Source organism: Petromyzon marinus, assembly GCF_048934315.1.
Source record: "Petromyzon marinus isolate PM22_M1 ecotype Great Lakes invasive population chromosome 78 unlocalized genomic scaffold, UKy_Petmar_22M1.pri1.0 chr78_unloc.2, whole genome shotgun sequence".
NCBI lineage: Eukaryota > Metazoa > Chordata > Hyperoartia > Petromyzontiformes > Petromyzontidae > Petromyzon > Petromyzon marinus.
In genome coordinates this window covers 103,129-129,691 of record NW_027422626.1, presented here as the reverse complement: position 1 = coordinate 129,691, position 26,563 = coordinate 103,129, and the positions used below count along the sequence as shown (strand labels likewise).

Here is a 26,563-nt window from a genome sequence, read left to right as displayed (position 1 = left end):
GAGGGGCTCCTAACATTCTATGTTACAGGACCCCAGCAGTTGTGCCTAGCGCAGACGTCTCTGTTCAACTCCACTCAACTTCCTCAGTGCAACTCCTCCACACAACCTCGCTGCAACTCCACTTTACCTCGGTGCAACTCTACGTAACCTCGGAAAAATTTCATTCAACCTTGTTCCAACTGCTTGCAACTTCAGTGCAACTCCACGCGTTCTCTGTGCAACTCCCAAGCAACCTCGCGACATCGTACAAGGGGACAGCAAGAGGGAAGGAAGCGCAAATTGCTCCTCTATCATCGGCCATTCCAGGCAGTTAACGGGACCCGGTAACACCGTAAATACTTTGACATTCACATTTGCCTTGCTGCTACTATTACTACCACAGGCCTTATGTTTGTATCAGGGGGACTGGGGGGGGGTCTCTAACGTTCTGTCTTCCAGAATCCTCCCCGGGTCTACTCTCCTACTCGCTTTGAACATCATCTCAACATCTCGAAACAGCTCCAAACCAAGGAAGCCCCAAGGGGGCAGAGATCCAGGCAGTGACGGGACAGGGAGCCAGGTCTGCGTCTTTGATGTCTCGGTTCAAGTGCAGAGGAAGGAAGTGCAAACGGTGGAATCGGCGGTGGATACGGGCAGTTAGCGGACCTCCTGGTAACACCGCAACTCCTTTGGCCGTGCGTTTGAATTTGCCTCGCTGCTGCTACTACTACAGGATTTGTTTGTATCGGGAAGGGGGGAGGGGCTCCTAACGTTCTGTGTTACAGGACCCCAGCAGTTGTGCCTAGCGCAGACGTCTCTGTTCAACTCCACGCAATTCCTTACTGGAACTCCACACAGCCTCGGTGCTACTCAATGCAACCTTGATGCAACGTCAACACCGTCCATCAGGGAGTGTCAATGTCTCTTGCTACCCACAGCAACATCACTATGCAATGGTCATGAGCAGTGCTAGGTAGCCACGAGTGTGAACACGGAGGTTGTGTTTATGATTGCCAAGGCTGAGCGGGTGGTGGTGATGGGGAATCGGACACGCTGGCATCCGTTCCTGCCACCTCCAACTTTGAGAAAGATGTCTGGGCGAGTTCTCAACCCAGGTAACCGTGCGAGTCTCCGGCCCGATCCTCGGCCTTGCTCACCTAACGAGCGATGTGGATGTCTATTTGAGGTTTGTTGACGTATTGGTTTTCTTAATTGGCCACGCGGGGAAATGTCGGCAAGACTGTTGAAGTTTTAAACGTGGCATAATCTGAAACCTCATTAGTAAAGAACCAGCGTGAAGTTTATGTAATGTGACCTGAAGATTGAATTTAATGTTTTCTTATGGCTGTCCTGAAATAGTTGAGTAAGCCAGGAAAGGGCGTTGATGGTGACATTGCTAGCAAGTGGTGTGCAGTGTTGGCCTTTGGGGTGGTGGGTGGGGGGAGAGGCTCCTAACGTTCTGTTACAGGACCCCAGCAGTTGTGCCTAGCGCAGACGTCTCTGTTCAACTCTACGCAACTTCCTCGGTGCAACGCCACACGGTCTCTGCAACTCCACACAACCTCACTGCAACTCCACACAAACTCGGTCCAACTCAACGTAACTTCAGAACACCTTCACGCAACCTTGCTGCAACTCCTTGCAACTCCAATGCAACTCCACGTTCTCTGTGCACCTCCCAAGCAACCTCGCGACATCGTACAAGGGGACAGCAAGAGGGACGGAAGCGCAAATTGCTCCTCTATCATCGGCCATTCCGTGCAGTTAACACCGTAAATACTTTGACATTCACATTTGCCATGCTACTTCTACTACTACTACAGGCCTTGTGTTTGTATCAGGGGGGAGTGGGGGGGGTCTCTAACGTTCTGTCTTCCAGAAACCTCTCCCTGGTCTACTCTCGCTCAAACATCAAACATCTCGGTACAGCTCCAACGAAAGGAAGCCCCAACGGGGCAGAGATCGCAGGCAGTGAGGGGACAGGGAGCCAGGTCTGCAGCCCCCTACCGCTGTTACAACCCAGTCCTGGACAGGAGGGGCCAGAGAACACCAACACCGTCCATCAGGGAGTGTCAATGTCTCTTGCTACCCACAACAGCAACATCATTACTATGCAATGGTCATGAGCATTGCTGCTAGGTAGCCACGAGTGTGAACACGGAGGTCGTGTTTATCATTGTCAAGGCCGAGCGGACGATGGTGGCGATGGGCGGAATGGGAGAAACGCAACCCCCTACCGCTGTTACAACCAAGTCCTGGACAGGAGAGGCCAGAGACGACCAACAGCGTCCATCAGGGAGTGTCAATGTCTCTCGCTACCCACAGCAGCAGCATTCTTTATTATCAATGACAATGAACCGTGCTCTGTAGCCACGCGTGAGCATCATGAAGGTTGTGTTTTATTATTGTCAAGGCTGAGCGGGTGGTGGTGGTGGTGGGGAATCGGACACGCTGGCATCCGTTCCTGCCACCCCCAACTTTGAGAAAGATGTCTGGGCGAGTTCTCAACCCAGGTAACCGTGCGAGTCTCCGGCCCGATCCTCGGCCTTGCTCACCAATCGAGCGATTAGTTTTTGTAATTGGCCACAGGGGGAAAAGTTGTCAGGAGGACTTTGAAAGTTTTTAACGAGTCAATACTTGAAGCCTAATTATAGAATAACCACAGCATGAAGTTTACGTAATGTGACCTGACGTTTGAAATCAATGTTTTCTTAGGGCTATCCTGAATATTTCCCTAAGCCAGGAAAGGGCGTTGATGGTGACATTGCTAGCAAGCGGTGTGCAGTGTTGGCCATTGTGGCTCTGGGGTGGTGGGTGGGGGGAGGGGCTCCTAACGTTCTATGTTACAGGACCCCAGCAGTTGTGCCTAGCACAGACGTCTCTGTTCAACTCTACGCAACTCCCTCAGTTGCAACTCCTCCACACAATCTCGCTGCAACTCCTCCACACAACCTCGCTGCAACTCCACGTTACCACGGTGCAACTCTACTTAACTTCAGAACACCTTCACGCAACCTTTCTCCAACTCCTCGCAACTTCAGTGCAACTCCACGCGTTCTCTGTGCAACTCCCAAGCAACCTCGCGACATCGTACAAGGGGACAGCAAGAGGGAAGGAAGCGCAAATTGCTCCTCTCTCATCGGCCATTCCAGGCAGTTAACGGGACCCGGTAACACCGTAAATACTTTGACATTCACATTTGCCTTGCTGCTACTACTACTACAGGCCTTGTGTTTGTATCAGGGGGGAGTGGGGGGGGTACTCTAACCTTCTGTCTTCCAGAATCCTCTCCCTGGTCTACTCTCGCTCAAACATCAAACATCTCGGTACAGCTCCAATCCAAGGAAGCCCCAACGGGGCAGAGATCCCAGGCAGTGACGGGACAGGGAGCCAGGTCTGCGTCTTTGATGTCTCGGTTCAAGTGCAGAGGAAGGAAGTGCAAACGGTGGAATCGGCGGTGGATACGGGCAGTTAGCGGACCTCCTGGTAACACCGCAACTCCTTTGGCCGTGCGTTTGAATTTGCCTCGCTGCTGCTGCTACTACAGGATTTGTTTGTATCGGGGAGGGGGGAGGGGCTCCTAACGTTCTGTGTTACAGGACCCCAGCAGTTGTGCCTAGCGCAGACGTCTCTGTTCAACTCCACGCAATTCCTTACTGGAACTCCACACAGCCTCGGTGCTACTCAACGCAACTTTGATGCAACGTCAACACCGTCCATCAGGGAGTGTCAATGTCTCTTGCTACCCACAGCAGCAACATTATTACTTTGCAATGGTCATGAGCAGTGCTGCTAGGTAGCCACAAATGTGAACAAGGAGGTTGTGTTTATCGTTGTCAAGGCTGAGCGGACGATGGTGGCGATGGGCCGAATGGGAGAAACGCAACCCCCTACTGCTGTTACAACCCAGTCCTGGACAGGAGAGGCCAGAGATGACCAACGGCGTTCATCAGGGAGTGTCAATGTCTCTCGCTACCCACAGCAGCAGCATTCTTTATTATCAATGGCAATGAGCCGTGCTCTGTAGCCACGCATGAGCATCACGGAGGTTGTGTTTTATTATTGTCAAGGCTGAGCGGGTGGTGGTGGCGGCGATGGGGAATCGGACTCGCTGGCATCCGTTCCTGCCACCCCCAACTTTGAGAAAGATGTCTGGGCGAGTTCTCAACCCAGGTAACCGTTCGAGTCTCCGGCCCGATCCTCAGCCTTGCTCACCAAACGAGCGATGTGGATGTCTATTTGAAGTTTGACGTTTTGGTTTTCGTAATTGGCCACACAGGGAAAAGTTGTTGGCAGGACTTTGTGAAAGTTTTAAACGAGGCAAAACTTGAAACCTTTATTTGCAAATGAACACAGCATGAAGTTTACGTAATGTGACCTGAAGATTGAAATCAATGTTTTCTTACGGCTATCCTGAATATTTCCCTAAGCCAGCACATTGTTAGCAAGCGGTGTGCAGTGTTGGCCATTGTGGCTCTGGGGTGGTGGGTGGGGGATGGGGCTCCTAACGTTCTATGTTACAGGACCCCAGCAGTTGTGCCTAGCGCAGACGTCTCTGTTCAACTCCACGCAACTTCCTCAGTTGCAACGCCACACGGTCTCTGCAACTCCACACAACCTCGCTGCAACTCCACACAAACTCGGTGCAACTCTACGTAACCTCAGAACACCTTCACGCAACCTTGCTCCAACTCCTCGCAACTTCAGTGCAACTCCACACGTTCTCTGCGCAACTCCCAAGCAACCTCGCGACATCGTACAAGCGGACAGCAAGAGGGAAGGAAGCGCAAATTGTTCCTCTATCGGCCATTCCAGGCAGTTAACTGGACCCGGTAACACTGTAAATACTTTGACATTCACAATTGCCTTGCTGCTACTGCTACTACTACAGGCCTTGTGTTTGTATCAGGGGGAGTGGGGGGGGGGGGGTCTCTAACGTTCTGTCTTCCAGAATCCTCTCCCTGGTCTACTCTCGCTCAAACATCAAACATCTCGGTACAGCTCCAAACCAAGGAAGCCCCAACGGGGCAGAGATCCCAGGCAGTGACGGGACAGGGAGCCAGGTCTGCGTCTTTGATGTCTCGGTTCAAGTGCAGAGGAAGGAAGTGCAAACGGTCGAATCGGCGGTGGATACGGGCAGTTAGCGGACCTCCTGGTAACACCGCAACTCCTTTGGCCGTGCGTTTGAATTTGCCTCGCTGCTGCTACCCCAGGATTTGTATCGGGGGTGGGGGGGGGAGGGGCTCCTAACGTTCTATGTTACAGGACCCCAGCAGTTGTGCCTAGCGCAGACGTCTCTGTTCAACTCCACTCAACTTCCTTACTGGAACTCCACACAGCCTCGGTGCTACTCAACGCAACCTTGATGCAACTCCAACACCGTCCATCAGGGAGTGTCAATGTCTCTTTCTACCCACAGCGGGAACATTATTACTATGCAATGATCATGGGCAGTGCTGCTAGGTAGCCACGAGTGTGAACACGGAGGTTGTGTTTATCATTGTCAAGGCTGAGCGGGTGATGGTGGTGGTGATGATGATGGGGAATCGGACACGCTGGCATCCGTTCCCGCCACCCCCAACTTTGAGAAAGATGTCTCTGGCCGAGTTCTCAACCCAGGTAACCGTGCGAGTCTCCGGCCCGATCCTCGGCCTTTCTCACCAAACGAGCGATGTGGATGTTTTACTTGAACACCAGAGGAACATTAAATTCTCCCAAACGCAGCTGTCGGCAGTGGCTGAGCTCGCTTGCCATCAAGGAGATTCAATTGATTTTGATAACGTTGAAGTGTTACGCGGAACTAATTATTACTGGCCAAGATTAGTTGGAGAATAACAGACTCGGCGCAGCCTGGAAGCGTCTTAAATCTCGACCTTGAAGCTTTCGTGACTGCAGGAATTAATATTCTTTGGGTCATTTGGTAAAGCCACGTGACTTTGCCGAAAGACCCAAAGAATATGGAAGCGTATAATTAAGTAATACACAACACACTTTGCAATTGCTTACAGGTCAGTGACATGCTAAGTTGCTGATTACTGATCTATTACTTGATTGCATATACCCCCGCCTCTGATCTCGAATCCTGATGGGGTTCAACAACGATGATATGGTCATCCTGCGCTATTTAAGACCAGAAGCAAGTGGGTGGTTTCACTATTCTGGCAAATTTGCCCGAAGGCGCCGGATGTGATTTGCAGTGAAACGTCACGCTAACCAGGTTGTCAATGTTGTGGATCCACTCTGCAACATACCGGCGGGCTAAAGTGGTGAACTATTTTGACTCTTGTCAACGTGACACATCTTTTTACTGATTGGCCGTGTCGGGTGGTGGAGGGTTGCGACACATTTATAAATAACGCGATCTGATGCAAAAAAACCTTTATCGTGAATTATTCTGGTCGCGAAAGCGTGCGACGTGTTAGACTGAGGTTTGGTAAATTGAACTTTTGGCGTTCATAATTGAACACGCGGGGAAAAGTTGTCGGCAGGACTTTGAAAGTTTTAAATGAGACAAAACTTGAAACATAATTAGCAAATGACCACAGCATGAAGTTTACATAATGTGACCTGAAGATTGAAATCAATGTTTTCTTAGGGCTATCCTAAATATTTCCCTAAGCCAGGAAAGGGCGTTGATGGTGACATTGCTAGCGAGCGGTGTGCAGTGTTGGCCATTGTGGCTCTGGGGTGGTGGGTGGGGGGACGGGCTCCTAACGTTCTATGTTACAGGACCTCAGCAGTTGTGCCTAGCGCAGACGTCTCTGTTCAACTCCACGCAATTTCCTTGGTGCAACTGCACACAACCTCGCTGCAACCCCTCCACACAACCTTGGTGCAACTCTACGTAACCTCAGAACAATTTCACTCAACCTTGCTCCAACTCACAACTTCAGTGCAACTCCACACATTCTCTGTGCACCTCCCAAGCAACCTCGCGACATCGTACAAGGGGACAGGAAGAGGGAAGGAAGCGCAAATTGCTCTATCATTGGCCATTCCAGGCAGTTAACGGGACCCGGTAACACCGTAAATACGTTGACATTCACATTTGCCTTGCTACTACTACTACAGGCCTTGTGTCTGTATCCAGGGGGAGTGGGGGGGGGTCTCTAACGTTCTGTCTTCCAGAATCATCTCCCTGGTCTACTCTCGCTCCAACATCAAACTTCTCGGTACAGCTCCAAACCAAGGAAGCCCCAACGGGGCAGAGATCCCAGGCAGTGACGGGACAGGGAGCCAGGTCTGCGTCTTTGATGTCTCGGTTCAAGTGCAGAGGAAGGAAGTGCAAACGGTGGAATCGGCGGTGGATACGGGCAGTTAGCGGACCTCCTGGTAACACCGCAACTCCTTTGGCCGTGCGTTTGAATTTGCCTCGCTGCTACTACTACAGGATTTGTTTGTATCGGGGAGGGGAGAGGGGCTGCTAACGTTCTGTGTTACAGGACCCCAGCAGTTGTGCCTAGCACAGACGTCTCTGTTCACCTCCACACAATTCCTTACTGGAACTCCACACAGCCTCGGTGCTACTCAACGCCACCAGGGAGTGTCAATGTCTCTCGCTACCCACAGCAGCAGCATTCTTTATTATCAATGGCAATGAGCCGTGCTGTGTAGCCACGCGTGAGCATCATGGAGGTTGTGTTTTATTGTCAAGGCTGAGCGGGTGGTGGTGGTGGTGAAGGGGAATCGGACACGCTGGCATCCGTTCCTGCCACCCCCAACTTTGAGAAAGATGTCTGGGCGAGTTCTCAACCCCGGTCACCGTGCGAGTCTCCGGCCCGATCCTCGGCCTTACTCACCAAACCAGCAATTAGTTTTCGTAATTGGAAACGCGGAAATGTTGTCGGCAGGACTTTGTGAAAGTTTTAATCGAGGAAAAACTTGAAACCTTTTTTTGCAAATGAACACAGCGTGAAGTTTACGTCATGTGAGCTGAAGATTGAGATCAATGTTTTCTTACGACTATCCTGAATATTTCCCTAAGCCTGGAAAGGGCGTTGATGGTGACATTGCTAGCAAGCGGTGTGCAGTGTTGGACATTGTGGCTCTGGGGTGGTGGGTGGGGGGAGGGGCTCCTAACGTTCTATGTTACAGGACCCCAGCAGTTGTGCCTAGCGCAGACGTCTCTGTTCAGCTCCACGCATCTTCCTCAGTTGCAACTCACACGGCCTCAGTGCAACTCTTCCATACAACCTCGGTGCAACTTTACGTAACTTAAGAACACCTTCACGCAACCTTGCTCCAACTCCTCGCAACTTCAGTGCAACTCCACGCGTTCTCTGTGCAACTCCCAAGCAACCTCGCGACATCGTACAAGGGGACAGCAAGAGGGAAGGAAGCGCAAATTGCTCCTCTATCATCGGCCATTCCAGGCAATTAACGGGACCCGGTAACACCGTAAATACTTTGACATTCACATTTGCCTTACTGCTACTGCTACTACTGCTACAGGCCTTGTGTTTGTATCAGGGGGAGTGGGGGGGGGGGTCTCTAACGTTCTGTCTTCCAGAATCCTCTCCCTGGTCTACTCTCGCTCAAACATCAAACATCTCGGTACAGCTCCAAACCAAGGAAGCCCCAACGGGGCAGAGATCCCAGGCAGTGACGGGACAGGGAGCCAGGTCTGCGTCTCGATGTCTCGGTTCAAGTGCAGAGGAAGGAAGTGCAAGTGGTCGAATTGGCGGTGGATGCGGGCAGTTAGCGGACCTCCTGGTAACACCGCAACTCCTTTGGCCGTGCGTTTGAATTTGCCTCGCTGCTACTACTACAGGATTTATTTGTATCGGGGTGGGGGGAGGGGCTCCTAACGTTCTGTGTTACAGGACCCCAGCAGTTGTGCCTAGCGCAGACGTCTCTGTTCAACTCCACGCAATTCCTTACTGGAACTCCACACAGCCTCGGTGCCACTCAACGCAACCTTGATGCAACGTCAACACCGTCCATCAGGGAGTGTCAATGTCTCTCACTACCCACAGCAGCAGCATTCTTTATTTTCAATGGCAATGAGCCGTGCTCTGTAGCCACGCGTGAGCATCACGGAGGTTGTGTTTTATTATTGTCAAGGCTGAGCGGGTGGTGGTGGTGATGGGGAATCGGACACGCTGGCATTCGTTCCTGCCACCCCCAACTTTGAGAAAGATGTCTGGGCGAGTTCTCAACCCAGGTAACCGTGCGAGTCTCCCGCCCGATCCTCGGCCTTACTCACCAAACCAGCAATTAATTTTCGTAATTGGAAACGCGGAAATGTTGTCGGCAGTACTTTGTGAAAGTTTTAATGGAGGCAAAACTTTAAACCTTTATTTGCAAATAACCACAGCAAGAAGTTTACGTAATGTGACCTGAAGATTGAAATCAATGTTTTCTTAGGGCTATCCTGAATATTTCCCTAAGCCAGGAAAGGGCGTTGATGGTGACATTCCTAGCAAGCGGTGTGCAGTGTTGGCCATTGTGGCTCTGGGGTGGTGGGTGGGGGAAGGGGCTCCTAACGTTCTATGTTACACGACCCCAGCAGTTGTGCCTAGCGCAGACGTCCCTGTTCAACTCCACGCAACTTCCTCAGTTGCAACTCCATACAACCTCGGTGCAACTCCACGTTACCTCGGTGCAACTTTACGTAACCTCAGAACACCTTCACGCAACCTTGCTCCAACTCCTCACAACTTCAGTGCAACTCCACACGGCCTCAGTTACAACTCCACACAACCTCGCTGCAACTCCTCCTCACAACTTCAGTGCAACTCCACGCGTTCTCTGTGCACCTCCCAAGCAACCTCGCGACATCGTACAAGGGGACAGCAAGAGGGAAGGAAGAGCATATTGCTCCTCTATCATCGGCCATTGCAGGCAGTTAACGGGACCCGGTAACACCGTAAATACTTTGACATTCACATTTGCCTTGCTGCTACTACTACAGGAATTGTGTTTGTATCAGGGGGAGTGGGGGGGGTCTCTAACGCTCTGTCTTCCAGAATCCTCTCCCTGGTCTACTCTCGCTCAAACATCAAACATCTCGGTACAGCTCCAAACCAAGGAAGCCCCAACGGGGCAGAGATCCCAGGCAGTGACGGGACAGGGAGCCAGGTCTGCAGCCTCCTACCGCTGTTACAACCCAGTCCTGGACAGGAGGGGCCAGAGAACGTCAACACCGTCCATCAGGGAGTGTCAATGTCTCTTGCTACCCACAGCTGGCAACATTATTGCTATGCAATGGTCATGAGCAGTGCTGCTAGGTAGCCACGAGTGTGAACACGGAGGTCGTGTTTATCATTGTCAAGGCCGAGCGGGCGATGATGGCGATGGGCGGAATGGGAGAAACGCAACCCCCTACCACTGTTACAACCCAGTCCTGGACAGGAGAGGCCAGAGACGACCAACAGCGTCCATCAGGGAGTGTCAATGTCTCTCGCTACCCACAGCAGCAGCATTCTTCATTATCTATGGCAATGAGCCGTGCTCTGTAGCCACGCGTGAGCATCACGGAGGTTGTGTTTTATTATTGTCAAGGCTGAGTGGGTGGTGGTGGTGGTGGTGGAGGTGATGGGGAATCGGACACGCTGGCATACGTTCCTGCCCCCCCAACTTTAAGAAAGATGTCTGGGCGAGTTCTCAACCCAGGTAACCGTGCGAGTCTCCGGCCCAATCCTCGGCCTTGCTCACCAAACGAGCGATTAGTTTTCGTAATTGGAAACGCGGGGAAATGTCAGGAGGACTTTGTGAAAGTTTTAATCGAGGAAAAACTTGAAACCTTTATTTGCAAATGACCACTGCATGAAGTTTCCATAATGTGACCTGAAGATTGAAATCAATGTTTTCTTACGGCTATCCTGAATATTTCCCTAAGCCAGGAAAGGGCGTTGATGGTGACATTGCTAGCGAGCGGTGTGCAGTGTTGGCCATTGTGGCTCTGGGGTGGTGGGTGGGGGGAGGGGCTCCTAACGTTCTATGTTACAGGACCCCAGCAGTTGTGCCTAGCGCAGACGTCCCTGTTCAACTCCACGCAACTTCCTCAGTTGCAACTCCATACAACCTCGGTGCAACTCCACGTTACCTCGGTGCAACTTTACGTAACCTCAGAACACCTTCACGCAACCTTGCTCCAACTCCTCACAACTTCAGTGCAACTCCACACGTTCTCTGTGCAACTCCCAAGCAACCTCGCGACATCGTACAAGGGGACAGCAAGAGGGAAGGAAGCGCAAATTGTTCCTCCATCATCGGCCATTCCAGGCAGTTAACGGGACCCGGTAACACCGTAAATACTTTGACATTCACATTTGCCTTGCTGCTAATACTACTACTACTACAGGCCTTGTGTTTGTATCGGGGAGTGGGGGGGGGCTCTCTAACGTTGTCTTCCAGAATCCTCTCCCTGGTCTACTCTCGCTCAAACATCAAACATCTCGGTACAGCTCCAAACCAAGGAAGCCCCAACGGGGCAGAGATCCCAGGCAGTGACGGGACAGGGAGCCAGGTCTGCGTCTTTGATGTCTCGGTTCAACTCCACGCGGCTTCGTGTTGTTGCAAGCGGAGTGGAGGGCGTGCAGATGTCTGGGGCGTCGTCGGGAGAATCCAGGCCGTTAACGGGACACCTGGTAAAGTTAAAACGCCGTTGCCATTCGCATTATCAACGACTACTTCAGGCTTTGCATTCGTATCGGAGTTGGGGAGTTGGGGGGGGGGGGTCGTCTTAACACCGTGTCTTCCAGAATCCCTCGCGTCTCCTGCGTCCTCGCGATGCCAGCAAAGAGGAGGAAGAGATCATCGGTGAATCCAGGCAGTGGCAAGAGCTCAAGTCTGATATACACAGACGTCTCTCTCGCTTCGAGCTCCCCACACCCTCTCGTGCGTCCCGTAAAGGAAGTGCGGATGTCTGGGGCGTCGTCGGGAAAACCCAGGCAGTTAACGGACCTCCTGGTAACACCGCAACTCCTTTAGCCGCGCGTTTGAATTTGCCTCGCTGATGCTACTACAGGATTTGTTTGTATCGGGGAGGGGGAGCGGCTCCTAACGTTCTGTGTTACAGGACCCCAGCAGTTGTGCCTAGCGCAGACGTCTCTGTTCAACTCCACGCAATTCCTTACTGGAACTCCACAGCCTCGTGGCCACTCAACGCAACCTTGATGCAACGTCAACACCGCCCATCAGGGAGTGTCAATGTCTCTTGCTACCCACAGCAGCAACATTATTGCTATGAAATGGTCATGAGCAGTGCCGCTAGGTAGCCACGAGTGTGAACACGGAGGTCGTGTTTATCATTGTCAAAGCCGAGCGGACGATGGTGGCGATGGGCGGAATGGGAGAAACGCAACCCCCTACTGCTGTTACAACCCAGTCCTGGACAGGAGAGGCCAGAGACGACCAACAGCGTCCATCAGGGGGTGGCAATGTGTTGCACACTCGAAATGAAGGGCATGGGCAAGTGCTCCAAATCGAGGGCAAGTGCTCCAAATCGACGGCAAGCACATTTATTGTGGTTAATCTGTAATCTTGTGAAGAACAGCACCGTCACTCTGTAAAATGCACCAACACGTGTGTCACATACAGCATTTCTTCCGAGTCGCCATTAACCATGTGGCGGGTATACAAGCGCGGTTAATCATTCACAGTTTTCTCTTACACCCAATTCTACTACTGATAAACCATCTTTGTCTTTGACAATCACATTTGCACATCACTATTCGAATATTACTTTAATCCTAAGCTGTATGTCTATCTATACCATCCACTTATCTCGGTGTCTTACACCCATTATATGTACTGTATGTGTACAGTATACGTACTGTATATCACCATTGTACAGCTTACTATTTACATATGTTCTATTCTCAATAGCATTGCAAGTAGTCATACTCTGGGTACATGGGCATGGTTATAGACTAAACAGTATTAGAGTTAAAGAATTACAATGACAGTAGGTAATTACAGTGCATCATCCCTTTACAATGCACAGTGCTAAAACCCCTCTAATTGCATATATCACAAACGAACAATTCAAAGCCAAGCTTAACGTCTAGAACAAGTCTAGAACATTTATATAACGATCAAAAACAACCGTTGGGTACTTTACCTGTAAAATGCACCAACACGTGTGTCACACAGCAGTTCTTCCGAGTCGCCATTAACCATGTGGCGGGTTTACAAGCGCGGTTAATCATTAACCCTGCCAGCCACCTACAGGCCCAACTCAGTCATCACATGCTGCTGTACAGACACGCACTAATGCACCGCACAGCACATCAGGACGTTCATAGAACGACACTTTTACTCCCTTGCTGCACAAGGATATAATTAAAAGAGTGGTCCCTTCTTAATGTGCCACAAATGTCTCTCGCTACCCACAGCAGCAGCATTCTTTATTATCAATGGCAATGAGCCGTGCTTTGTAGCCACGCGTGAGCATCATGGAGGTTGTGTTTTATTATTGTCAAGGCTGAGCGGGTGGTGGTGGTGGTGATGGGGAATCGGACACGCTGGCATCCGTTCCTGCCACCCCCAACTATGAGAAAGATGTCTCTGGGCGAGTTCTCAACCCAGGTAACAGTGCGAGTCTCCGTCCCGATCCTCGGACTTGCTCACCAAACGAGCGATGTGGATGTCTACTTGAACACCAGAGGAACATTAAATTCTCCCAAACGCAGCTGTCGGCAGTGGCTGAGCTCGTTTGCCGACAAGGACATTCAATTGATTTTGATAACGTTGAAGTGTTAAGCGGAGCTAGTTATTACAGGCCAAGATTAGTTGGAGAATAAATTTGAATTGAGAAGAATTCAAATAATTTCAACCCGCTGTGATCGCAACAGGCTCGGCGCAGCCTGGAAGCGTCTTAAATCTCGACTTGAAGCTTTCGCGACTGCAGGAATTAATATTCTTTGGGTCATTTGGTAAAGCCACGTGACTTTACCGAAAGACCCAAAGAATATGGAAGCGTATAATTAAGTAATACTCGACGCACTTTGCAATTGCTTACAGGTGAATCGCGTGCTAAGCGGCTGATTACTGATCTATTACTTGATTGCATAGACCCCCGCCTCTGATCTAGAATCCTGATGGGGTTCAACAACGATGGCACGGTTATCCTTTCACTATTTAAGACCAGACGCAGGTGGACGGTTTCATTATTCTGGCAAATTTACCCGAAGGTGCCGGATGTGATTTGCAGCGAAACGTCACGCTACCCAGATTTTGTAAATGTTGTGGATCCGCTCTGCAACACACCGGCGGGCTAAAGTGGTGAACTATTTTGTCTCTTGTCAACGTGACACATCTTTTTACTGATTGGCCGTGTCGGGTGGTGGAGGGTTGCGACACATTTATAAATAACGCGATCTTACGCAAAAACGCCTTCACCGTGAATCATCGTGGTCCCGAAAGCGTGCGACGTGTTAGACTGAGGTTTGATGAATTGAACTTTTGGCATTCATAATTGAACACGTGGGCAAAAGTTGTCGGCAGGACTTTGTGAAAGTTTTAAACGAGGCAAAACTTGAAACCTTTATTTGGAAATGAACACAGCATGAAGTTTACGTAATGTGACCTGAAGATTGAAATCAATGTTTTCTTACGACTATCCTGAATATTTCCCTAAGCCTGGAAAGGGTGTTGATGGTGACATTGCTAGCAAGCGGTGTTGGCCATTGTGGCTCTGGGGTTGTGGGTGGGGGGGAGTGGCTCCTAACGTTCTATGTTACAGGACCCCAGCAGTTGTGCCTAGCGCAGACGTCTCTGTTCAACTCCACTCAACTTCCTCAGTTGCAACTCCTCCACACAACCTCGGTGCAACTCCACGTTACCTCGGTGCAACTCTACGTAACCTCAGAACACCTTCACGCAACCTTGCTCCAACTCCTCGCAACTTCAGTGCAACTCCACACGTTCTCTGTGCACCTCCCAAGCAACCTCGCGACATCGTACAAGGGGACAGCAAGAGGGAAGGAAGCGCAAATTGCTTCTCTATCATCGGCCATTCCAGGCAGTTAACGGGACCCGGTAACACCGTAAATACTTTGACATTCACATTTGCCTTGCTGCTACTACTACTACAGGCCTTGTGTTTGTATCAGGGGGAGTGGGGGGGGGGGGTCTCTAACGTTCTGTCTTCCAGAATCCTCTCCCTGGTCTACTCTCGCTCAAACATCAAACATCTCGGTACAGCTCGAAACCAATGAAGTCTCAGCGGGGCAGAGATCCCAGGCAGTGACGGGACAGGGAGCCAGGTCTGCGTCTTTGATGTCTCGGTTCAAGTGCAGAGGAAGGAAGTGCAAATGGTGGAATTGGCGGTGGATACGGGCAGTTAGCGGACCTCCTGGTAACACCGCAACTCCTTTGGCCGCGCGTTTTATTTTGCCTCGCTGCTGCGACTACAGGATTTGTTTGTATCGGAGAGGGGGGAGGGGCTCCTAACGTTCTATGTTACAGGACCCCAGCAGTTGTGCCTAGCGCAGACGTCTCTGTTCAACTCCACGCAATTCCTTACTGGAACTCCACACAGCCTCGGTGCTACTCAACGCCACCAGGGAGTGTCAATGTCTCTCGCTTCCCACAGCAGCAGCATTCTTTATTATCAATGACAATGAGCCGTGCTCTGTAGCCACGCGTGAGCATCATGGAGGTTGTGTTTTATTATTGTCAAGGCTGAGCGGGTGGTGGTGGTGGTGGTGATGGGGAATCGGACACGCTGGCATCCGTTCCTGCCACCCCCAACTTTGAGAAAGATGTCTGGGCGAGTTCTCAACCCAGGTAACCGTGCGAGTCTCCGGCCCAATGCTCGGCCTTGCTCACCAAACGAGCGATTAGTTTTCGTAATTGGCCACGCGGGGAAATGTTGTCAGGAGGACTTTGTGAAAGTTTTAATCGAGGCAAAACTTGAAACCTTTATTTGCTAATAACCACAGCATGAAGTTTACGTGATGTGACCTGAACATTGAATTCAATGTTTTCTTAGGGCTATCCTGAATATTTTTCTAAGCCAGGAAAGGGCGTTGATGGTGACATTGCTAGCGAGCGGTGTGCAGTGTTGGCCATTGTGGCTCTGGGGTGGTGGGTGGGGGGAGGGGCTCCTAACGTTCTATGTTACAGGACCCCAGCAGTTGTGCCTAGCGCAGACGTCTCTGTTCAACTCCACTCAACTTCCTCAGTTGCAACTCCTCCACACAACCTCGGTGCAACTCCACGTTACCTCGGTGCAACTCTACGTAACCTCAGAACACCTTCACGCAACCTTGCTCCAACTCCTCGCAACTTCAGTGCAACTCCACACGTTCTCTGTGCACCTCCCAAGCAACCTCGCGACATCGTACAAGGGGACAGCAAGAGGGAAGGAAGCGCAAATTGCTTCTATATCATCGGCCATTCCAGGCAGTTAACGGGACCCGGTAACACCGTAAATACTTTGACATTCACATTTGCCTTGCTGCTACTACTACTACAGGCCTTGTGTTTGTATCAGGGGGAGTGGGGGGGGTCTCTAACGTTCTGTCTTCCAGAATCCTCTCCCTGGTCTACTCTCGCTCAAACATCAAACATCTCGGTACAGCTCCAACGAAAGGAAGCCCCAACGGGGCAGAGATCGCAGGCAGTGAGGGGACAGGGAGCCACGTCTGCAGCCTCCTACCGCTGTTACAACCCAGTCCTGGACAGGAGGAGCCAGAGAACGTCAACACTGTCCATCAGGGAGTGTCAATGTCTCCTACTACCCACAGCAGCAACATTATCACTATGCAATGGTCATGAGCAGTGCTGCTAGGTAGCCACGAGTGTGAACACGGAGGTCGTGTTTATCATTGTCAAGGCCGAGCGGGCGATGGTGGCGATGGGCGGAATGGGAGAAACGCAACCCCCTACCGCTGTTACAACCCAGTCCTGGACAGGAGAGTCCAGAGGCGACCAACAGCGTCCATCAGGGAGTGTCAATGTCTCTCGCTACCCACAGCAGCAGCATTCTTTATTATCAGTGGCAATGAGCCGTGCTCTGTAGCCACGCGTGAGCATCATGGAGGTTGTGTTTTATTATTGTCAAGGCTGAGCTGGTGGTGGTGGTGGTGATGGGGAATCGGACACGCTGGCATCCGTTCCTGCCACACCCAACTTTGAGAAAGATGTCTGGGCGAGTTCTCAACCCAGGTAACCGTGCGAGTCTCCGGCCTGATCCTCGGCCTTACTCACCAAACCAGCAATTAGTTTTCGTAATTGGCCACGCGTGGAAAAGTTGTCGGCAGGACTTTGTGACAGTTTTAATCGAGGAAAAACTTGAAACCTTTATTTGCAAATGACCACAGCATGAAGTTTCCGTAATGTGACCTGACGATTGAAATCAATGTTTTCTTACCGCTATCCTGAATATTTCCCTAAGCCAGTAAAGGGCGTTGATGGTGACATTGCTAGCGAGCGGTGTGCAGTGTTGGCCATTGTGGCTCTGGGGTGGTGGTTGGGGGGGAGGGGCTACTAACATTCTATGTTACAGGACCCCAGCAGTTGTGCCTAGCGCAGACGTCTCTGTTCAACTCCACTCAACTTCCTCAGTTGCAACTCCTCCACACAACCTCGCTGCAACTCCTCCACACAACCTCGGTGCAACTCTACGTAACCTCAGAACACCTTCACACAACCTTGCTCCAACTCCTCAACTTCAGTGCAACTCCACGCGTTCTCTGTGCACCTCCCAAGCAACCTCACGACATCGTACAAGGGGACAGCAAGAGGGAAGGAAGCGCAAATTGCTCCTCTCTCATCGGCCATTCCAGGCAGTTAACGTGAACCGGTAACACCGTAAATACTTTGACATTCACATTTGCCTTGCTGCTTCTGCTACTACTACAGGCCTTGTGTTTGTATCAGGGGGAGTGGAGGGGGTCTCTAACGTTCTGTCTTCCAGAATCCTCTCCCTGGTCTACTCTCGCTCAAACATCAAACATCTCGGTACAGCTCCAAACCAAGGAAGCCCCAACGGGGCAGAGATCCCAGGCAGTGATGGGACAGGGAGCCAGGTCTGCATCTTTGATGTCTCGGTTCAAGTGCAGAGGAAGGAAGTGCAAATGGTGGAATTGGCGGTGGATACGGGCAGTTAGTGAACCTCCTGGTAACACCGCAACTCCTTTGAATTTGCCTCGCTGCTGCTACTACAGGATTTGTTTGTATCGGGGAGGGGGGAGGGACTCCTAACGTTCTGTGTTACAGGACCCCAGCAGTTGTGCTTAGCGCAGACGTCTCTGTTCAACTCCACGCAATTCCTTACTGGAACTCCACACAGCCTCGCTGCTACTCAACGCCACCATGGAGTGTCAATGTCTCTCGCTACCCACAGCAGCAGCATTCTTTATTATCAATGGCAATGAGCCGTGCTCTGTAGCCACGCTTGAGCATCACGGAGGTTGTGTTTTATTATTGTCAAGGCTGAGCGGGTGATGGTGGTGGTGGTGGTGATGGGGAATCAGACACGCTGGCATCCGTTTCTGCCACCCCCAACTTTGAGAAAGATCTCTGGGCGAGTTCTCAACCCAGGTAACCGTGCGAGTCTCCGGCCCGATCCTCGGCCTTGCTCACCAAACGAGCGATGTGGATGTCTATTTGAAGATTGTTGACGTTTTGGGTTTCGTAATTGGCCAAGCGGGGAAATGTTGTCGGCAAGACTTTGTGAACGTTTCAAACGAGGCAAAACTTGAAACATAATTAGCAAATGACTACAGCATGAAGTTTCCGTAATGTGACCTGAAGATTGAAATCAATGTTTTCTTCCGACTATCCTGAATATTTCCTTAAGCCAGGAAAGGGCGTTGATGGTGACATTGCTAGCGAGCGGTGTGCAGTGTTGGCCATTGTGGCTCTGGGGTGGTGGGTGGGGGGAGGGGCTCCTAACATTCTATGTTACAGGACCCCAGCAGTTGTGCCTAGCGCAGACGTCTCTGTTCAACTCCACTCAACTTCCTCAGTGCAACTCCTCCACACAACCTCGCTGCAACTCCACTTTACCTCGGTGCAACTCTACGTAACCTCGGAAAAATTTCATTCAACCTTGTTCCAACTGCTTGCAACTTCAGTGCAACTCCACGCGTTCTCTGTGCAACTCCCAAGCAACCTCGCGACATCGTACAAGGGGACAGCAAGAGGGAAGGAAGCGCAAATTGCTCCTCTATCATCGGCCATTCCAGGCAGTTAACGGGACCCGGTAACACCGTAAATACTTTGACATTCACATTTGCCTTGCTGCTACTATTACTACCACAGGCCTTATGTTTGTATCAGGGGGACTGGGGGGGGGGTCTCTAACGTTCTGTCTTCCAGAATCCTCCCCGAGTCTACTCTCCTACTCGCTTTGAACATCATCTCAACATCTCGAAACAGCTCCAAACCAAGGAAGCCCCAAGGGGGCAGAGATCCAGGCAGTGACGGGACAGGGAGCCAGGTCTGCGTCTTTGATGTCTCGGTTCAAGTGCAGAGGAAGGAAGTGCAAGTGGTCGAATTGGCGGTGGATACGGGCAGTTAGCGGACCTCCTGGTAACACCACAACTCCTTTGGCCGTGCGTTTGAATTTGCCTCGCTGCTGCTACTACTACAGGATTTGTTTGTATCGGGAAGGGGGGAGGGGCTCTTAACGTTCTGTGTTACAGGACCCCAGCAGTTGTGCCTAGCACAGACGTCTCTGTTCACCTCCACGCAATTCCTTACTGGAACTCCACACAGCCTCGGTGCTACTCAATGCAACCTTGATGCAACGTCAACACCGTCCATCAGGGAGTGTCAATGTCTCTTGCTACCCACAGCAACATCACTATGCAATGGTCATGAGCAGTGCTAGGTAGCCACGAGTGTGAACACGGAGGTTGTGTTTATGATTGTCAAGGCTGAGCGGGTGGTGGTGATGGGGAATCGGACACGCTGGCATCCGTTCCTGCCACCTCCAACTTTGAGAAAGATGTCTGGGCGAGTTCTCAACCCAGGTAACCGTGCGAGTCTCCGGCCCGATCCTCGGCCTTGCTCACCTAACGAGCGATGTGGATGTCTATTTGAGGTTTGTTGACGTATTGGTTTTCTTAATTGGCCACGCGGGGAAATGTCGGCAAGACTGTTGAAGTTTTAAACGTGGCATAATCTGAAACCTCATTAGTAAAGAACCAGCGTGAAGTTTATGTAATGTGACCTGAAGATTGAATTTAATGTTTTCTTATGGCTGTCCTGAAATAGTTGAGTAAGCCAGGAAAGGGCGTTGATGGTGACATTGCTAGCAAGTGGTGTGCAGTGTTGGCCTTTGGGGTGGTGGGTGGGGGGAGAGGCTCCTAACGTTCTGTTACAGGACCCCAGCAGTTGTGCCTAGCGCAGACGTCTCTGTTCAACTCTACGCAACTTCCTCGGTGCAACGCCACACGGTCTCTGCAACTCCACACAACCTCACTGCAACTCCACACAAACTCGGTCCAACTCAACGTAACTTCAGAACACCTTCACGCAACCTTGCTGCAACTCCTTGCAACTCCAATGCAACTCCACGTTCTCTGTGCACCTCCCAAGCAACCTCGCGACATCGTACAAGGGGACAGCAAGAGGGACGGAAGCGCAAATTGCTCCTCTATCATCGGCCATTCCGTGCAGTTAACACCGTAAATACTTTGACATTCACATTTGCCATGCTACTTCTACTACTACTACAGGCCTTGTGTTTGTATCAGGGGGGAGTGGGGGGGGGTCTCTAACGTTCTGTCTTCCAGAAACCTCTCCCTGGTCTACTCTCGCTCAAACATCAAACATCTCGGTACAGCTCCAACGAAAGGAAGCCCCAACGGGGCAGAGATCGCAGGCAGTGAGGGGACAGGGAGCCAGGTCTGCAGCCCCCTACCGCTGTTACAACCCAGTCCTGGACAGGAGGGGCCAGAGAACACCAACACCGTCCATCAGGGAGTGTCAATGTCTCTTGCTACCCACAGCAGCAACATCATTACTATGCAATCGTCATGAGCATTGCTGCTAGGTAGCCACGAGTGTGAACACGGAGGTCGTGTTTATCATTGTCAAGGCCGAGCGGACGATGGTGGCGATGGGCGGAATGGGAGAAACGCAACCCCCTACCGCTGTTACAACCAAGTCCTGGACAGGAGAGGCCAGAGACGACCAACAGCGTCCATCAGGGAGTGTCAATGTCTCTCGCTACCCACAGCAGCAGCATTCTTTATTATCAATGACAATGAACCGTGCTCTGTAGCCACGCGTGAGCATCATGAAGGTTGTGTTTTATTATTGTCAAGGCTGAGCGGGTGGTGGTGGTGGTGGGGAATCGGACACGCTGGCATCCGTTCCTGCCACCCCCAACTTTGAGAAAGATGTCTGGGCGAGTTCTCAACCCAGGTAACCGTGCGAGTCTCCGGCCCGATCCTCGGCCTTGCTCACCAATCGAGCGATTAGTTTTTGTAATTGGCCACAGGGGGAAAAGTTGTCAGGAGGACTTTGAAAGTTTTTAACGAGTCAATACTTGAAGCCTAATTATAGAATAACCACAGCATGAAGTTTACGTAATGTGACCTGACGTTTGAAATCAATGTTTTCTTAGGGCTATCCTGAATATTTCCCTAAGCCAGGAAAGGGCGTTGATGGTGACATTGCTAGCAAGCGGTGTGCAGTGTTGGCCATTGTGGCTCTGGGGTGGTGGGTGGGGGGAGGGGCTCCTAACGTTCTATGTTACAGGACCCCAGCAGTTGTGCCTAGCACAGACGTCTCTGTTCAACTCTACGCAACTCCCTCAGTTGCAACTCCTCCACACAATCTCGCTGCAACTCCTCCACACAACCTCGCTGCAACTCCACGTTACCACGGTGCAACTCTACTTAACTTCAGAACACCTTCACGCAACCTTTCTCCAACTCCTCGCAACTTCAGTGCAACTCCACGCGTTCTCTGTGCAACTCCCAAGCAACCTCGCGACATCGTACAAGGGGACAGCAAGAGGGAAGGAAGCGCAAATTGCTCCTCTCTCATCGGCCATTCCAGGCAGTTAACGGGACCCGGTAACACCGTAAATACTTTGACATTCACATTTGCCTTGCTGCTACTACTACTACAGGCCTTGTGTTTGTATCAGGGGGGAGTGGGGGGGGTACTCTAACCTTCTGTCTTCCAGAATCCTCTCCCTGGTCTACTCTCGCTCAAACATCAAACTTCTCGGTACAGCTCCAATCCAAGGAAGCCCCAACGGGGCAGAGATCCCAGGCAGTGACGGGACAGGGAGCCAGGTCTGCGTTTTTGATGTCTCGGTTCAAGTGCAGAGGAAGGAAGTGCAAACGGTGGAATCGGCGGTGGATACGGGCAGTTAGCGGACCTCCTGGTAACACCGCAACTCCTTTGGCCGTGCGTTTGAATTTGCCTCGCTGCTGCTACCCCAGGATTTGTATCGGGGGTGGGGGGGGAGGGGCTCCTAACGTTCTATGTTACAGGACCCCAGCAGTTGTGCCTAGCGCAGACGTCTCTGTTCAACTCCACTCAACTTCCTTACTGGAACTCCACACAGCCTCGGTGCTACTCAACGCAACCTTGATGCAACTCCAACACCGTCCATCAGGGAGTGTCAATGTCTCTTTCTACCCACAGCGGGAACATTATTACTATGCAATGATCATGGGCAGTGCTGCTAGGTAGCCACGAGTGTGAACACGGAGGTTGTGTTTATCATTGTCAAGGCTGAGCGGGTGATGGTGGTGATGATGATGATGGGGAATCGGACACGCTGGCATCCGTTCCCGCCACCCCCAACTTTGAGAAAGATGTCTCTGGCCGAGTTCTCAACCCAGGTAACCGTGCGAGTCTCCGGCCCGATCCTCGGCCTTGCTCACCAAACGAGCGATGTGGATGTTTTACTTGAACACCAGAGGAACATTAAATTCTCCCAAACGCAGCTGTCGGCAGTGGCTGAGCTCGCTTGCCATCAAGGAGATTCAATTGATTTTGATAACGTTGAAGTGTTACGCGGAACTAATTATTACTGGCCAAGATTAGTTGGAGAATAACAGACTCGGCGCAGCCTGGAAGCGTCTTAAATCTCGACCTTGAAGCTTTCGTGACTGCAGGAATTAATATTCTTTGGGTCATTTGGTAAAGCCACGTGACTTTGCCGAAAGACCCAAAGAATATGGAAGCGTATAATTAAGTAATACACAACACACTTTGCAATTGCTTACAGGTCAGTGACATGCTAAGTTGCTGATTACTGATCTATTACTTGATTGCATATACCCCCGCCTCTGATCTCGAATCCTGATGGGGTTCAACAACGATGATATGGTCATCCTGCGCTATTTAAGACCAGAAGCAAGTGGGTGGTTTCACTATTCTGGCAAATTTGCCCGAAGGCGCCGGATGTGATTTGCAGTGAAACGTCACGCTAACCAGGTTGTCAATGTTGTGGATCCACTCTGCAACATACCGGCGGGCTAAAGTGGTGAACTATTTTGACTCTTGTCAACGTGACACATCTTTTTACTGATTGGCCGTGTCGGGTGGTGGAGGGTTGCGACACATTTATAAATAACGCGATCTGATGCAAAAAAACCTTTATCGTGAATTATTCTGGTCGCGAAAGCGTGCGACGTGTTAGACTGAGGTTTGGTAAATTGAACTTTTGGCGTTCATAATTGAACACGCGGGGAAAAGTTGTCGGCAGGACTTTGAAAGTTTTAAATGAGACAAAACTTGAAACATAATTAGCAAATGACCACAGCATGAAGTTTACATAATGTGACCTGAAGATTGAAATCAATGTTTTCTTAGGGCTATCCTAAATATTTCCCTAAGCCAGGAAAGGGCGTTGATGGTGACATTGCTAGCGAGCGGTGTGCAGTGTTGGCCATTGTGGCTCTGGGGTGGTGGGTGGGGGGAGGGGCTCCTAACGTTCTATGTTACAGGACCCCAGCAGTTGTGCCTAGCGCAGACGTCTCTGTTCAACTCCACGCAATTTCCTTGGTGCAACTGCACACAACCTCGCTGCAACCCCTCCACACAACCTTGGTGCAACTCTACGTAACCTCAGAACAATTTCACTCAACCTTGCTCCAACTCACAACTTCAGTGCAACTCCACACATTCTCTGTGCACCTCCCAAGCAACCTCGCGACATCGTACAAGGGGACAGGAAGAGGGAAGGAAGCGCAAATTGCTCTATCATTGGCCATTCCAGGCAGTTAACGGGACCCGGTAACACCGTAAATACGTTGACATTCACATTTGCCTTGCTACTACTACTACAGGCCTTGTGTCTGTATCCAGGGGGAGTGGGGGGGGGTCTCTAACGTTCTGTCTTCCAGAATCCTCTCCCTGGTCTACTCTCGCTCCAACATCAAACTTCTCGGTACAGCTCCAAACCAAGGAAGCCCCAACGGGGCAGAGATCCCAGGCAGTGACGGGACAGGGAGCCAGGTCTGCGTCTTTGATGTCTCGGTTCAAGTGCAGAGGAAGGAAGTGCAAACGGTGGAATCGGCGGTGGATACGGGCAGTTAGCGGACCTCCTGGTAACACCGCAACTCCTTTGGCCGTGCGTTTGAATTTGCCTCGCTGCTACTACTACAGGATTTGTTTGTATCGGGGAGGGGAGAGGGGCTGCTAACGTTCTGTGTTACAGGACCCCAGCAGTTGTGCCTAGCACAGACGTCTCTGTTCACCTCCACACAATTCCTTACTGGAACTCCACACAGCCTCGGTGCTACTCAACGCCACCAGGGAGTGTCAATGTCTCTCGCTACCCACAGCAGCAGCATTCTTTATTATCAATGGCAATGAGCCGTGCTGTGTAGCCACGCGTGAGCATCATGGAGGTTGTGTTTTATTGTCAAGGCTGAGCGGGTGGTGGTGGTGGTGAAGGGGAATCGGACACGCTGGCATCCGTTCCTGCCACCCCCAACTTTGAGAAAGATGTCTGGGCGAGTTCTCAACCCCGGTCACCGTGCGAGTCTCCGGCCCGATCCTCGGCCTTACTCACCAAACCAGCAATTAGTTTTCGTAATTGGAAACGCGGAAATGTTGTCGGCAGGACTTTGTGAAAGTTTTAATCGAGGAAAAACTTGAAACCTTTTTTTGCAAATGAACACAGCGTGAAGTTTACGTCATGTGAGCTGAAGATTGAGATCAATGTTTTCTTACGACTATCCTGAATATTTCCCTAAGCCTGGAAAGGGCGTTGATGGTGACATTGCTAGCAAGCGGTGTGCAGTGTTGGACATTGTGGCTCTGGGGTGGTGGGTGGGGGGAGGGGCTCCTAACGTTCTATGTTACAGGACCCCAGCAGTTGTGCCTAGCGCAGACGTCTCTGTTCAGCTCCACGCATCTTCCTCAGTTGCAACTCACACGGCCTCAGTGCAACTCTTCCATACAACCTCGGTGCAACTTTACGTAACTTAAGAACACCTTCACGCAACCTTGCTCCAACTCCTCGCAACTTCAGTGCAACTCCACGCGTTCTCTGTGCAACTCCCAAGCAACCTCGCGACATCGTACAAGGGGACAGCAAGAGGGAAGGAAGCGCAAATTGCTCCTCTATCATCGGCCATTCCAGGCAATTAACGGGACCCGGTAACACCGTAAATACTTTGACATTCACATTTGCCTTACTGCTACTGCTACTACTGCTACAGGCCTTGTGTTTGTATCAGGGGGAGTGGGGGGGGGGGTCTCTAACGTTCTGTCTTCCAGAATCCTCTCCCTGGTCTACTCTCGCTCAAACATCAAACATCTCGGTACAGCTCCAAACCAAGGAAGCCCCAACGGGGCAGAGATCCCAGGCAGTGACGGGACAGGGAGCCAGGTCTGCGTCTCGATGTCTCGGTTCAAGTGCAGAGGAAGGAAGTGCAAGTGGTCGAATTGGCGGTGGATGCGGGCAGTTAGCGGACCTCCTGGTAACACCGCAACTCCTTTGGCCGTGCGTTTGAATTTGCCTCGCTGCTACTACTACAGGATTTATTTGTATCGGGGTGGGGGGAGGGGCTCCTAACGTTCTGTGTTACAGGACCCCAGCAGTTGTGCCTAGCGCAGACGTCTCTGTTCAACTCCACGCAATTCCTTACTGGAACTCCACACAGCCTCGGTGCCACTCAACGCAACCTTGATGCAACGTCAACACCGTCCATCAGGGAGTGTCAATGTCTCTCACTACCCACAGCAGCAGCATTCTTTATTTTCAATGGCAATGAGCCGTGCTCTGTAGCCACGCGTGAGCATCACGGAGGTTGTGTTTTATTATTGTCAAGGCTGAGCGGGTGGTGGTGGTGATGGGGAATCGGACACGCTGGCATTCGTTCCTGCCACCCCCAACTTTGAGAAAGATGTCTGGGCGAGTTCTCAACCCAGGTAACCGTGCGAGTCTCCCGCCCGATCCTCGGCCTTACTCACCAAACCAGCAATTAATTTTCGTAATTGGAAACGCGGAAATGTTGTCGGCAGTACTTTGTGAAAGTTTTAATGGAGGCAAAACTTTAAACCTTTATTTGCAAATAACCACAGCAAGAAGTTTACGTAATGTGACCTGAAGATTGAAATCAATGTTTTCTTAGGGCTATCCTGAATATTTCCCTAAGCCAGGAAAGGGCGTTGATGGTGACATTCCTAGCAAGCGGTGTGCAGT

General features: G+C 51.2%; 1 protein-coding gene across 3 annotated transcripts in view; it reads left to right on the top strand.

The window, feature by feature from the left end:
* The first annotated feature begins 8,148 nt into the window (after nucleotides 1-8,148).
* LOC142908304 (uncharacterized) overlaps nucleotides 8,149-26,563 on the top strand; it is a 66,448-nt gene continuing 48,033 nt past the window's right edge. For 2 of the 3 annotated variants that reach the window (XM_076058820.1, XM_076058818.1), the window contains exon 1: nucleotides 9,908-12,220. In XM_076058820.1, the coding sequence (XP_075914935.1) occupies nucleotides 10,784-11,746 (963 nt within the window). In that variant the 5' untranslated portion in view covers nucleotides 9,908-10,783 and the 3' untranslated portion in view covers nucleotides 11,747-12,220. Of the gene's footprint in view, nucleotides 9,143-9,907; nucleotides 12,221-26,563 lie in introns of those variants that run through there. The other variant, XM_076058819.1, reaches the window with a different exon arrangement.